We start from the raw sequence: 15221 nt of genomic DNA on the forward strand, positions 1-15221 counted from the left end.
GGGGCAGGGTCAAGGGAAATGCCGATTCGGGGGAACCACAGATTTGAGCCAGGGAGGTGGGATGGAAATTTTCAGAAATGGGAAGAGAAGGGGATTAAGATGCCAAAAGATTTGTTTTTTTAGGGGTCGGTTTGCAGGATTGAGGGAGCTGGAAGCAAAGTATGGGCTGGAGCAGGGGGAAATGTTTAGATACATGCAGGTTCGAGATTTTGCCAGAAAGGAGATACAGAGCTTCCCGGTGGAGCCGGCCTCCACATTGCTGGAGGAGGTGCTGACGACAAGGGGACTGGAGAAGGGGGTAGTGTCAGCGGTGTACGGAGCTATTTTGGAAGAGGATAAGGCACCACTGGAAGGGATCAAAGCAAAGTTGGAGGAAGAGTTGGGAGTGGTTATCGAGGGGATCTGGTGTGAGGTGCTCCGGAGAGTAAATGCCTCCACCTCATGTGTGAGGTTGGGGCTGATACAGCTGAAGGTGGTATACAGAGCACACCTCACGAGGGCTAGGATGAGCCGATTCTTTGAAGGAGTAGAAGATGTGTGTGAGCGTTGCGGGGGGGGGGGGGGGCTAATCACATTCATGTGTTTTGGTCCTGTCCAAAGCTAGAGGATTACTGGAAGGAGGATTTTAGGGTAATTTCCAAGGTGGTACACGTGAAACTGGACCCGGGTCCCCAGGAGGCCATATTCGGGGTGTCGGACCAGCCAGGGTTGGAAACGGGAGCGGAGACAGATATCGTAGCCTTCGCCTCGTTGATCACCCGAAGGCGGATCCTGTTGGGATGGAGAGCAGCCTCTCCATCCTGTGCCCTGGCGTGGCAGGGGGACCTGTTGGAATTCTTGACTCTTGAGAAGGTTAAGTTTAAACTGAGGAGGGGCAGCACGGTGGCATAGTGGTTAGCATTGCTGCCTACGCCGCTGTGGACCTGGGTTTGAATACCGGCCTTGGGCCACTGTCCATGTGGAGTTTGCACATTCTCCCTGTGTCTGCGTGGGTTTCACCCCCACAGCCCAAAGATGTGCAAGGTAGGTGGATTGGCCATGCTAAATTGCCCCTTAATTGGGAAAAATAATTGGGTACTCTTAAAAAAAAAAAATTTTTAATTTTAAGTTTGAACTGAGGGGGAGGGGTTCTACAATTCATGGGCATTATTCATTATGCACTTTCAAGAACTGGACAACATCGAACATTAGTTGGGGGATGGGTGGGAGGGTCGGGGGGAGGGGTGCTGTGTGTATTAAGGGTGACTATGGGTTTCCTTTTTGTCATTTGTTTATGTAAACATGCGGGCTGATGTTTGGGGGTTGGTGGGCGGATGGGATCGCTGTTATTGTTATGGGGATTGACATATTTATTATTGTTTATTGTTAGTGGATGTAAACTTGGGAGAAAATGTGAAAAAGGAGAAAAAAAATATTTATTTAGAAAAACAAGGGGGTGAAAGGTTATCAGGGATAGGAAGGAATGTGGGGTTGAGGTTACAATCAGATTAACCATGATATTATTGAATGGTGGAACAGGCACGAGGGGCCGAGTGGCCTACTCCTGCCCCTAATTCATAAGTACATATGTATGTAGAATAACCGGTGGGTGTAAGAGGTTACAATAGAACATCTGCTTCCCTGACACGCATTGTAGCTGTGATAAGCAGATGGCTGTGAGTTAAAAATATTTTTTGTATTGCACCTCAGGTTTACACACAAGTTATTTGAACATGTATGTGCATTTATTCATGTTCGTAATTATACATTTGTTCGGCACATCTGGATTGTTCAATTTTCCAGCTAACTCAATTCTGAATCAAAGATTACCTATATTACAAAGTTCATGTAACATGCAATAAACATGCATATTATTATATATATTTTTTAGAAATGAACAAGTAAACCTTGATGCAAACCTGTGTTCACTCTCTGAAATATGTCAAAGGCTGGGAAATACATATCTGTAGAGAAAGGTGGCTTGTTTACATCAAGACACTTCTTCCCAACTAATTTTGTAGCATGAAAGAAGTGAACACATTCTGGTTTCTGACTGGGTTTCACACATTACAAATGTCATAAAATCATTGCGTTCACTCGTAGCACGCTATCAGATTTCATTTCTAAAACTATTGGTTAGGAGACTTCCAAGTGCCTCAGTGGAGTGGTCTAAATTTACCACATTCTATAGCATAGTGTTCAGTCCTTGGTCTTGTGTCCAGTTAGACTATCTCAGCTGAAGTGATGATAGGGAATGTCCGATATTCCTCACTGTATCCATCCCAGGTTCTTTCATTTGTTCACAAAATAGTGCTCAGTGTTGGAAAATGTCAATGTTGTTTGAGGATAGGTATGTCTCCCGCTGCAATCCCCCATGACTTGGACACATGAAGAATGACCACTTTGGTAAGATACTGAAATGTTAAGAGTATCCAATTTTACCCCAGCATGACTCAAAGTCTTCAGGAAGGCAAGATAAGGGCAGGGAAATTGGAGACAGAAAACAAATGTACACGCAGATTGCATTGAGTGCATAATACAGGCAAATGTTCTACTGAAGTTTGGAATATTTTGAGATAAGATATAATGGGATCTTTAAACCACATGCAAATAAGTTCATTGTTATTAATTCACAAAATGTCATGTTCACAGATTTGTCTAAATGAACAATTTAAACATCAATCTAATAATAATCTTTATTAATGTCGCAAGTAGGCTCACATTAACACTGCAACGAAGTTATCATGAAAATCCCCTAGTCGCCACATTCTGGCACCTGTTTGGGTACACTGATGGAGAATTCAGAATGTCCAAATTACCTAACAACACGTCTTTCAGGACTACATTAAATGCATTCAATAATAAGGTAACTTGTCCAAATATTTTGAACACTGGGAAGATTGAAGATATCCAGGCATCTGACTATGGTCACTGACAATTGAAGTTCTTGTGACAACGCCAGGAAGCTGTGTCTTAGTCTCTTTGCACCCTGATTTGAGGTTTGGCTGGGGCAGTAAAGGGTGGAGAAATTTTGCCGAAACTTGTTTTGCTGAATTCCCGCTGCTTTTCCTCCCCAATGAATCTTCTAGATGGGCATAGAAAACTATTCCGTGTTAGGCAGTGCCTTGGGATCAAGGGAAACTTGCTTTCGCTCTGCTTTGATGGGAGACGACTGATAAAGCCAATGAGCGATCGGCAAACTTCCACATGTGGGGCAGACGGTGCTTGGTGGGTCGGGTCATTGGGAGGGTTGTGTGCTCTCTCCAATGCCTCGAATTCACCTCCGTGTGTTCCTGACAAAGTCTGTCTATGTGTTCAGCGCCTTCTTGAATGAACCTTCTCCATTTCGCTCGTCAGAAGCCAGGGTCTCCCTTGAGTTGGTTGGGATGTTTGGCCTCTCGAGGGACATTTTGAGGACATCCCTGAAGCATTTCCATTGTTCGCCTGGGCGTCTCCTGCCATGAACAGTTCCTTCAGGAGTTAGAAGCAGGCAAGAGCTTCAGTTTTGTACACAGTGTGAGTCATTATGTAAATGAGCTTAGACCAGAAAATTGGTCCTGACTGACTTAAAGCGATACTAACAAATTCGGAGCTGACGGAAGCTGAGATAAAATTCATCCTTAAATAGTTTTTCTGGTCAGAAATTATCTAATTCCATGCAGATGATGGCAACAATCATAAATTCAACATTCATATAAACATGCCAGGGAGCATAATGTAGCTTGGGATTCCCAAGTAATGTGCAATGAAAATATAAATTAATCTGCTTCTTATGTTTCTCTGCTCCAGTTCCAGTAGGTAAAGTACCATTCAGAATCAAGAGGGGTGTTTTTTTTTAAACTGTTATCCTGAATGTCTTTAAACAATGTCAAAAGCGATGCCCATCATTATCGGGTTTTGTCATTCGTCTTTTGATTGGTCGAAATCACAGGCAGGACCACCGGACAGAAAAATATTTAGTCCAGATCATCCAATACTTTTCAGCAGGCCAGGATTCCAGGTCCAATGTTGGAGCACAACATTTTGCAACACATCGAAATTAATTTCCGAAATATAGAGGTTCTGAAAATTATGAAAACCCATGGGTCAACAATTGAATTCACTGATGCAAGCCTGAGGGCTTTCAAATCTTCATTATCTCTGTTGTCAGGAGAAAGTGCACCGATATAAGCACGGATCTGAAAAGATTAAGAAAGGTATTATTTAAGATAGTTTTCAGACTTTATTATGCATCAAACTTAAATATGTTTGTTCCGAGAAAATATCTTTGCTATTGCCGCCTTTCAGATCTTATAAGAAGCTGGATTCTGAGACACTTATGAAAATAACTGAGCAGAATGCAAATCACTAACAGAGAAAGGCCATAGACTCAGAACGTGCTCGCAGTGATTTCGGGTCAGAGCAGAATTGAGGATTTCACTTTTAGTCAACCGGCCTTGAAATTGCTCTCCATTCTACAAGTGTAACACGGCGGATAAGGCAAGTTGACTTTCTAGAACAGTTCGAGAATTTATTAACTGTCTTCCTCTTTACTGTCTGTTTTTGCCTTTCTTTCTCTACCCCTATTGTTCAAACGCATCAGCCAAATGTTATTTACAAACAAGACCTGGGTTAGACAAGACTTCAAATACTGCATCCAGATGGGTGACATAGAGGCTTTGGAAAATGTTCAGAGGAGAGCTACAAAAATAATATTTAAGAAACCTTCAGAGGGGCTTAAGAAGCTGGGTTGTTCACTTTAGGACTGCATTGACTTAGACAGAGATTAGATTTGATAGCGACGTATAAAGCAACAGACTAAATTATATTCACATTGATAAATTATTTCCATTTAATAGTTTGGGAAAGATCCTGTTAACGCTAGTTTAGATATTAGGAAGTCTTTTCGAGAGGATCACATTACACAAAATTGGAACAAATCTTGTGCAACGAGTGCTGTGGCCCTTCATAGAATCATAGGATCCCTACAGTGCAGAAGAAGGCCATTCAGCCCATCGAGTCTGCACCGACCCTCCAAAAGAGCACTCTACCCAGGTGTCCCCCCCCCCGTCCCCCCCCGCCACCCTATCCCCATTACCCAACCTGCACATCCCTGGACACAAAGGGGCAATTTAGCATGGCCAATCCATCTAACCTGCGCATTTTTGGACTGTGGGAGGAATCCAGGAGGAAACCCACGTAGACACGGGGAGAATGTGCAAACTCCACACAGTCACCTGAGGCTGGAATTGAAGCCAGATCCCTGGCGCTGTGAGGCCGCAATGCTAACCACTGTGCCACCCAAAAGAGAACAGAATAATTTACTAAATAAGGTTTTACTTGATCAAAATATGTTTCTAGGTCATCGTTCCGTAATTTCCTGGTTCATTAGTTTCAGTGTTGCATCATCAAAGCTGGCAGTGTTAGGATGCAACATTTTGTTTAAAGTTTGCAGTACAAACATGTTCCTCCCATCTCAGGTTATAATGCAGCTATTTAAATGAGCAAACTACTGTTCAACTTTGCAGTTGACTAGCCAGCTGTGCTATGGGGAGCTTGCTCAAAATACCACTGCTACTCAATTAATAAATATCGAGAGCAAAACAATCATGCGCATGTACTTCAAAAGTAATTTGCAATTAGGTAAGGTACTAGGTATTGTAAGGTACTAAGAAACAGATCCTATGACATTTGTTTGGAATGCCTGTCATAATGTTTTATATCCACTGAAATGTAACAACATCCTATTTGCAAGAATCGGAGGGGCAGTTCCAATGTGGTTCTTGATATTCTCCAATATCCTGGATATTTCCTGCCCTTGCACAGTGTGGTGGTTCGAGATAATACATTGGAGACTTCCAATAACAACAAAGGGGGTTTATTAACAGTCGGCAAAGGCAATTATATACAGGCACAGAGCAATGCTGGAAACGTCTTGACTCTCCAGCTCTACGGTTCTCACTGGCCACGCTCCTGCTCCCAGGGCCCCGCACTTTCTCTCTATTAGTGGGGTTTCATGTGCTTACGCGCGATTGGTCCCGAGCCGGTCACGTGGATGACAAAGCCCCCCCCCCCCCCTTAAAGGGGCCGCTCTATCACACATGGAGAAGTTTTTAGGAATACAGTTTGAATACCTATCAGACTAGCTGTTCTATCATTAGCTAAACATGCGAGCATACTCAAGAAAACAAGACTTTGATTTAATGCCTTTCAAAGCCTCAGATGTCTTGAAGCACTTTACAGTTAAGAAAGTACTTTTTGGGAGAGTAGGCACTGTTGTAATGGTGGAAGTTACTGAGACCAATTTGCATACAGCAGGTCCCACCATCTCTCGGAGAGGCAGACAGATTAATGTTTAACTGAATGATGGCACCTCACAGAGTGCAGTTCTCCCTCAATGCTGCATTGGATAATGAACTCTGACATGGGCCTTGTTGTGTTCTTTATATTGTTCTTCAGGATGGTAAAGGTTGTAATGTCGACAAAGAACAGCAAGCAGTGTTTAACAAACAAAGACAATTTATTACATTCCACTTAATTAGATTCAAACATTTACTAAGGAATGAGATAACTAAAGAATACATGACACTTCTATAATACTAAACTATGCTATCAGCTAAAGTAGCTCACATCTACTCAGTCTGACTTCCTTCCACTCTCTCCTGTCTCTCTCATCTCTCTCCTGTCATTCTCCCAGATGTAAAGGAGGCATGTTGAGCAGGATTCTCCCAACGGGCGACTAAGTGCCGACGCCAGAGTAAAAAGGGGAGTGTTTTACTCCGGCGTCGGCGCCCGTTCCGGGACCCCATTCTGCGGCCCACAGGGGGCTAGGACGGCGCTGGAGTGGCCTCCGCCGCCCCAGCTGCTGATCCCGGACTGAACCCGGCGCCGCGGGGTCCGCGCATGCGCAGTTGAACCGGCGCCAACTAGCGCATGCACAGTTGGGATGGCGCCAACCAGCGCATGCGCAGTGGCCTTCTTCCCCGCAGCGGCCCCGATGCCAAATGGCGCAGGGCTACAGGGGCCAGCGTGGAGAAAAGGAGGCCGGGGGGCAGAGAGTCCAGCCCGCCCATTGGTGGGCCCCGATCGTGGGCCAGGCCACTACGGAGCAGCCGCGCCCTCCCCCCCCTGGGGTCGGAACCCCCCTCCCCTCCACAGGCCGCACCCAGACCCTTCAACGCCGAGATCCTGCCAGCTCAGAGGATATTAGAACGGCGCTGGCGGGACTCAGCTTTTTGCTGACTGCCCATCCGGCCAGGACAATCGGCGCACTGGCCCATGCCGGAGAGTCGGCGTATACCCCAACCTGCGCCACGCCGACCACGCTGATGGCACCGATTCTCCGCATTGCGGAGAATTGCGTCCCAGCGTCCGGGCGATGTGGCGCGATTCTCCGACCCAGCGGAGGCCGCTCCAGCACCGTCCTAGCCCCCTGTGGGCCGCAGAATGGGGTCCCGGAACGGGCGCCTACGCCGGAGTAAAACACTCCCGTTTTTACTCTGCCGTCGGCACTTAGCCGCCCGTTGGGAGAATCCCGCTCATGGTTCCCCTATAGCACCATCTAGTTACTAGAGTGGTAACATTACATTAACCCTTTATGCTCCTTACAATATCCACATATTGAGACATCCCCCTTTCTTTGAAAAATTAGAATTTCGCATTCAAATTTACATACAGCCAGGGTATGGGCAATGTACAATAATGAACATTATTAGAAGTTATACATGAGTTAAATCAGTGTTTTTACAGTTCATAGATTGAGATGATCAGGTTTCTTTCTTGATCTCTTTGATCTTCTCAATCCCCACTGTCATTGAGTCAGAATTCTCTTTCTTCTGATCGATACTTGTATCAGTCAGTTGAGTCTCTAATGGGGAAGTACTCAATTTCAACTTATGTTGTGGAAACCTGCTGTTTTCGAACAATTGTTGAGGCTCAATTTGTTGGTTGGAGGTTGCATTGCATCATCTTCAGCAATGCACAACGATTTCTCCTGAACCTTCAGACATCTTTACAAGATATGAATGTGGAGCTGCCTGACTCAAAACACAAGCAGTGCAGGGCCATCCACCGTTTGGATCTTGTAAACGTACACAATCTCCTGGAGCTAGCGGACTCAGCTGTTTGGCTGACTTGTTGAAATGCAAGCTTTCAGTTTGCTGCTGCTGTCTCATCTTGTTAACGATTGGTGAGTCATCAAGATTTGGTGCAGTTAGACTTGGCAAGTGGTACGCAGCTGTCTGTTCACGAGTCGTTGCGCTGGCGAAAGACCTGTCGATAAAGCAGTAGCTCTATAACTTACTAAAGCTAGTATCAATTCATGGCTCGACTCATATGCTTTCTTTAACAATTTCTTCATGATACCCACACCTTTCTCAGCCTTCCCATTGGACTGGGAATATAGGGGGCTTGATGTGATGTGATTAAAATTGTAGCATGTAGAAAGTTCAGTCCATTCCCAACTGTCGAAATAAGGTCCATTGTCCGTTACGAAGGTATCCCATGTCTAGAAAAATCATCTTTAATTGCCTTGATGACTGATTACGAACTTGAATTTTTTAAAAAATAATTTAGTGTACCCAATTCATTTTTTCCAATTCAGGGGCAATTTAACGTGGCCAATTCACCTACCCTGCACATCTTATGGATGTGCGCGCAACACCCACGCAAACACGGGGAGAATGTGCAAACTCCACATGGATAGTGACGCAGAGCCGGGATCAAATCTGGGACCTCAGCGCCGTGAGGCTCAGGGCTAACCCACTGCGCCACCGTGCTGCCCTATGAACTTGAATTTTTAAGTTTCATCACTTCTGGATAATTCGAATAATAGTCAATGACGAGGTAGTCTTTGCCTTAAAGTAGAAAACATCTATTCCCACTTTAGGCCATGGAATTGTGACAATATCCATCATTGTGAATTTCTCTTTCTGTTGAGCAGACTGGTTTCTTTGACAAATGTCACATACAGACACATATTTTCAATGTCAGAATTTATGCCAGGCCAATACACGGATTGCCTCGCGTGTTGCTTACATTTCTCAATACCCTGGTGTCCTTCAGGGATCTGGGTAAGAATATGTCTTCTCAATTTTGTAGGAATGACTATTCTATCCAGTTTGAGTAAAAATCCATTCAACACAGAGATGTCATCTTTAACACTTGTGAAGCTGGAACAGCTGCATTTGGCCATCCATCAGTCGTGTGGCGAATCACTCGCTGCAAAACTTCATCCGTTGCAGTTTCTTCTTTAATGAGTCGTAATTTGACATCAGAAATAGGTGGTGTGTCGTCCAGCATGTCAGCTTGAGCTTCGATCACCTGTACAAGATCTGGAATCTTGGGCAGGATTCTCCGCAATCGGTGCGATGTCCGCCGACCGGCGCCAAAAACGGCGCAAATCAGTCCGGCATTGCGCCGCCCCAAAGGTGCGGAATCCTCCACATCTTGGGGGGCTAGGCCCGCGCCGGAGTGATTTCCGCCCCGCCAGCTGGCGGGAAAGGCCATTGGTGCCCCGCCAGCTGGCGCAGAAATGACTTTGCCGTGCGACGCATGCACCGGAGCGTCAGCGGGCGCTCACGGCATCCCCGCGCATGCGCAGTGGAGGGGATCTCTTCCGCCTCCGCCATAGAGTAGACCGTGGCGAAGGTGGAAGGAAAAGAGTGCCCCCACGGCAGAGGCCCGCCCGCGGATCAGTGGGCACCCCCCGGGGGCCAGATCGCCCCGCGCCCCCCCAGGACCCCGGCCGCGCCGACTTGTCCCGCCGTTCGAAAAGTGGTTCAATCCACGCCGGCTGGCGTGGGTTGACAACGGCGGGACTTCGGCCCATCGCGGAACGGAGCATCGTCGGGGGTGGGGCCACCGACCGGCGCGATTCCCGCCCCCGCTGAATCTCTGGTGGCAGAGAATTCGGGACACAGCGGGGGCGGTATTCACGCCAGCCCCCGGCGATACTCCGACAAAGTGGGGGGTTGGAGAATCGCGCCCCTTATCTTCATGTTCAGTAGCATGTGATAAGGGGCGAAATTCTCCCCAAATGGCGCGATATCCGCCGACTGGCGCCCAAAACGACGCCAATCAGATGGGCATCGCGCCACCCCAAAGGTGCGGAATGCTCCGCATCTTTGGGGGCCGAGCCCCAACATTGAGGGGCTAGGTCGGCGGCGGAGGGATTTCCTCCCCGCCAGCTGGTGGAAACGGCCTTTGTTTCCCCGCCAGCTGGCGCGGAAATGACATGTCGGGGCGGCGCATGCGCGGGAGCATCAGCGGCCGCTGACAGTTTCCAGCGTATGCGCAGTGGGGAGAGTCTCTTCTGCCTCCGCCATGGTGGAGACCGTTGCGGAGGCAGAAGGGAAAGAGTGCCCCCACGGCACAGGCCCGCCCGCGGATCGGTGGGCCCCGATCGCGGGCCAGGCCACCGTGGGGGCACCCCCTGGGGCCAGATCGCCCCGCGCCCCCCCCCAGGACCCCGGAGCCCGCCCAGGCCGCCTTGTCCCGCCGGTAAATAGCAACTCTAATTTACGCCGGCGGGACAGGCAATTTCTCGGCGGGACTTCGGCCCATCCGGGCCGGAGAATCGAGCGGGGGGGCCCGCCAACCGGCGTGACCCGATTCCTGCCCCCGGCGAATATCCGGTACCGGAGACTTCGGCAACTGGCGGGGGCGGGATACACGGCGGCCAACGGCCATTCTCCGACCCGCTGGGGGGTCGGAAAATGACGCCCAAGGTATCTGCAAGGATCTTTTCCTGGAGTATATACTGGACAAAAATCATATCTTCTTAATCTCATTAGCATTCTTTTCAGTCTGGCAACATGTCATTTAGACTCTTGTGAATTGTATGCACAAGCGGCCTATAATCAGTCTCAATCACAAATGTATGTCGACCATAAACATAATAGTGACATTTTTCAACACCCGTCACCAGACTAAAACATTCCTTTTCAATCTGTGCGTAGCGTTGTTCTATGGGTGTCATGGTTCGAGAAGCATTTTTTTTTCCATAGAATTTACAGTGCAGAAGGAGGCCATTCAGCCCATCGAGTCTGCACCGGCTCTTGGAAAGAGCACCCTACCCAAGGTCAACACCTCCACCCTATCCCCATAACCCAGTAACCCCACCCAACACTAAGGGCAATTTTGGACACTAAGGGCAATTGATCATGGCCAATCCACCTAACCTGCACATCTTTGGACTGTGGGAGGAAACCGGAGCGCCCGGAGGAAACCCACGCAGACACGGGGAGAACGTGCAGACTCCGCACAGATAGTGACCCAAGCCGGAATCGAACCTGGGACCCTGGAGCTGTGAAGCAATTGTGCTATCCACAATGCTACCGTGCTGCCCCTAAGCATATGTTACCGATTTCCACAGATCATCTGAGATCTTCTGTAGAAGAATAGCTCCTATTCCGTCTTCACCCGCATCCATCGAGACCGTTGTCTCCTTTGAAGGATCGAAAAATGTGAGAACTGGGGCTATGGTCAGTGCGGATTTGAGGTCGGACCGTTCCTTTTCATGTTGTGAAGTCTGAGAAAAAGAAACATTTTCTTTGCTCAATTGTCTAAGAACTGTCGTCCTCGACCAGGATTTTTCAAAAAAGATTTTGGGGGATCCATTTTTACGAACCGGCCAACCTTCAGGACCCACGCCGACCGACTTTAACGACCCACCCCGGCCGACTTTCGCGACCCATGCCAGACGCTCTTCACGACTCACGCGGGCCCACCTTCGCGACCCATGCCGGCCGATATTCGCAACCCACCATTTTCTCTTACCTTTAAGAGAAAGCCTGGGGGATATGGAATGTGGCAAAGAGCAGGAATAACGCAACTGAAAGATCTGTTTGTGGATGGGAAGTTCGCGAGTCTGGGAGCACTGACCGAGAAATATGGGTTGCCCCAAGGGAATGCATTCAGGTAAATGCAACTGAGGGCTTTTGCGAGGCAACAGGTGAGGGAATTCCCGCAGCTCCCGACACAAGAGGTGCAGGACAGAGTGATCTCAAAGACATGGGTGGGGGATGGTAAGGTGTCAGATATATATAGGGAAATGAGGGACGAAGGGGAGACTATGGTAGATGAACTAAAAGGGAAATGGGAAGAAGAGCTGGGGGAGGAGATCGAGGAGGGGCTGTGGGCAGATGCCCTAAGCAGGGTAAACTCGTCGTCCTCGTGTGCCAGGCTAAGCCTGATTCAGTTTAAGGTATTACACAGGGCGCATATGACTGGAGCACGGCTCAGTAAATTTTTTGGGGTGGAGGATAGGTGTGCGAGGTGCTCGAGAAGCAAAGCGAATCATACCCATATGTTTTGGTCATGCCCGGCACTACAGGGGTTTTGGATGGGGGTGACAAAGGTGCTTTCAAAAGTAGTAGGAGTCCGGGTCGAACCAAGCTGGGGGTTGGCTATATTTGGGGTTGCACAAGAGCCGGGAGTGCAGGAGGCGAGAGAGGCCGATGTTTTGGCCTTTGCGTCCCTAGTAGCCCGGCGCAGGATATTGCTAATGTGGAAAGAAGCCAAGCCCCCGGGGGTGGAGACCTGGATAAATGACACGGCGGGGTTTATAAAGCTAGAGCGGATTAAGTTCGTCCTAAGGGGGTCGGCTCAAGGGTTCACCAGGCGGTGGCAACCGTTCGTCGAATACCTCGCAGAAAGATAGACGGAATGGGAAAAAGAAGGCAGCAGCAGCAGCCCAGGATCGGGGGGGGGGGGGGGGGGGGGGGGAGGAGGAGGAACCAGAAGGACTCTCAGGGTTGTTAATATATACTGTATAGTATGTATAGGTCATTGCTACAGATAATTATATATTGGACTGTTAAATTATAATTTTGGAGAGTGTTACTTGTGACAAGGCAGTTGCCAATTAGGGCTAGTTTTCATTTTTGTTATTTATTATTTATTCATTTTTTGTTTATAAAATAGGTCATTGTTATTTGTGTTGTTATAATATTGTGTAAAGGATGCACAATGTACTGTGTTGGTTGACCAAAAATTTTCAATAAAATATTTAATTTAAAAAAAAAGAGAAAGCCTGCTTGGTCCTCATTTACTTGTTTGTTGCTGACGAAATGGAGGATTCGCAATCACCCTCAAAGCACGTAAGCGTTCGGGGCCCGTGACCTGCTCTCTGCCTCGCTTCAGGCAGGAAGATTATAATGTTTTTTTTAAAATCTTCTCCTGCGTCAGCGCGCTGGTGTCAGGAGGAGGCGGGGTTTCTCGCGTGGTTCTGCGCATGTGCACCGATGAGCGGGCACACATGCACAGTGCGCCCGCATTTTTTTATATGGTTGCAGCCGTCATTTTCAAAGCCCCTCGCAGCGGCATTGTTAAAAGCTGGCTGTTGTGCATGAATTTGTGCAATCTGGAACGCCGCAACCGCCATCTCCACAACCCTCCCGCCACCCACCTGCGGTTTCGACCCCCACTTTGAAAATGCCTGTCTTAGACGAAAGATTCGGAATACATTTTCCAAGGAAGTTGTCAACCCAAGCATTCTCAATGCTGCTTTTTTGTCTGTCGGAACAGGCATTTTGTGTTTCGCTTTTACTTTATCACTGTCCAGTTGTACACCATTTTCAGATATGAGGGGCCGTATTCTCCATTCTGGAGACTAAGTGCCCGACGGGTGAGACCATGAGAGACCCACGCCGTCGGGAACTGGGTCGGGGACGAAGCATGCGGGGCGGGCCTCAGCCAACGTTCGGTGTACGCCGCCTTTCACGGGGCGGAGCTTCATGAAAGCTGCGCCACCCCAATTTTGTCGTCGTCGGGGATTCTCCGCACCATCGCCGAATGCGATTTCGGCGTCGGGGATCGGAGAATCCAGCCCGAGATCACATTGATTGGCGCTGTGAACCCTTTTCACAAGATTCAGCATCAAACAAGCATGAACACCTAGCAGAGACGATGTATTGGCATCGTCTCTTTCAAATTGCACTGGCAGGTGGATTTCATTGTTGCTTACTGTTAAACAACACAATCCCCTTGTGCTAATGATGTTGCCATTGTAGTCCCTCAGTTGGTATTTAGTAGCTTTAATTGAAGGAGGACACTGTATTTTAGAGATGTCTGATTCAGTGATCAGATTTGCATGAGCTCCAGTATCCAACTTTTAAAAATGTTTTGACCCATTCACTTTTAATGCTGTGTTTCAATATTTCTTTAAATGGACTTCCGGGTGCGGCGATGACCAGCTGAGTCGCACATTTCGGCAGCTCCCTGTGAAACGGACTTTTGGGCTCTTGATAGGAGCCCCAACGGCAATTTTGACGGCTAAAAACACTGTGCGGTAAACCAGAAGGGAATCCCCCCTAGATACGGATGGAAAAAGGAGAGGGAAGTGGCCAGATTGCAGTGGATCCTTTAGAACAGCGGCAAGGAAGGCAAGCAAAAACCAAGATGGCGTCGGAAGGTGGCAGAAGGTGACATGGGGCCCTGAACAACAAGAGTTCTTGAAATGCTGTGTGGAAGAGATCAAAAAGGAAATGAAGAAAGAGCTGTTGGCCCCGATACTACAGGCGATCGAAGGGCTAAAGGAGGAACAAAAGACCCAGGAGCGGGAGCTTCGGGTCGTGAAGGCAAAGGCAGCCGAGAATGAGGACGATATACAGGGCCTGGTGGTGAAGACGGAGACGCAGGAGGCACATCAGAAACGATGTGTGGAAAGGTTGGAGGCACTGGAAAACAACGCAAGGAGGAACAACCTGAGGATTCTTGGTCTTCCTGAAGGTGTGGAGGGAGCGGACGTCGGGGCATATGTGAGCACGATGCTGCACTCGTTAATGGGAGCGGAGGCCCCGGCAGGTCCGTTGGAGGTGGAGGGAGCATACCGAGTGATGGCGCGAGGACCGAGAGCAGGAGAAATTCCCAGAGCCATAGTGGTGAGATTCCTCCGTTTTAAGGATAGAGAAATGGTCCTTAGATGGGCGAAGAAAACTCGGAGTAGTAAATGGGAGAACGCGGTGATCCGCGTTTATCAAGACTGGAGTGCGGAGGTGGCGAGAAGGAGGGCGAGCTTTAATCGGGCCAAGGCGGTGCTTCATAAAAAGAAGATAAAATTTGGAATGCTGCAACCGGCAAGACTGTGGGTCACATATCGAGAGAGGCACCACTACTTTGAGACGGCGGATGAAGCGTGGACTTTTATTGTGGAAGAAAAACTGGAATGAGCGGGTTATTAAAAAGAACGTTCGAACAAAGTGGTGGGGCGAATGTGGGGGGCAAAGAGGGGTTTTATGTACTAATCCTGCGATGCGGTAACT

The 15221-nt window shown here is 48.2% G+C and overlaps 1 protein-coding gene across 1 annotated transcript in view; it reads right to left on the bottom strand.

Annotated features, from left to right (window-relative positions):
- Window positions 1-2663: 2663 nt before the first annotated feature.
- The window catches only part of LOC140400958 (prostaglandin D2 receptor-like), a 34145-nt gene continuing 21587 nt past the window's right edge, over window positions 2664-15221 (bottom strand). Inside the window, exon 2 of the mRNA XM_072489749.1 lies at window positions 2664-4157. Within this exon, the coding sequence (XP_072345850.1) occupies window positions 3960-4157 (198 nt within the window). The 3' untranslated portion in view covers window positions 2664-3959. The remainder of the gene's footprint in view (window positions 4158-15221) is intronic.

This window comes from Scyliorhinus torazame, chromosome 2 (assembly GCF_047496885.1).
Source record: "Scyliorhinus torazame isolate Kashiwa2021f chromosome 2, sScyTor2.1, whole genome shotgun sequence".
Taxonomy (NCBI): domain Eukaryota; kingdom Metazoa; phylum Chordata; class Chondrichthyes; order Carcharhiniformes; family Scyliorhinidae; genus Scyliorhinus; species Scyliorhinus torazame.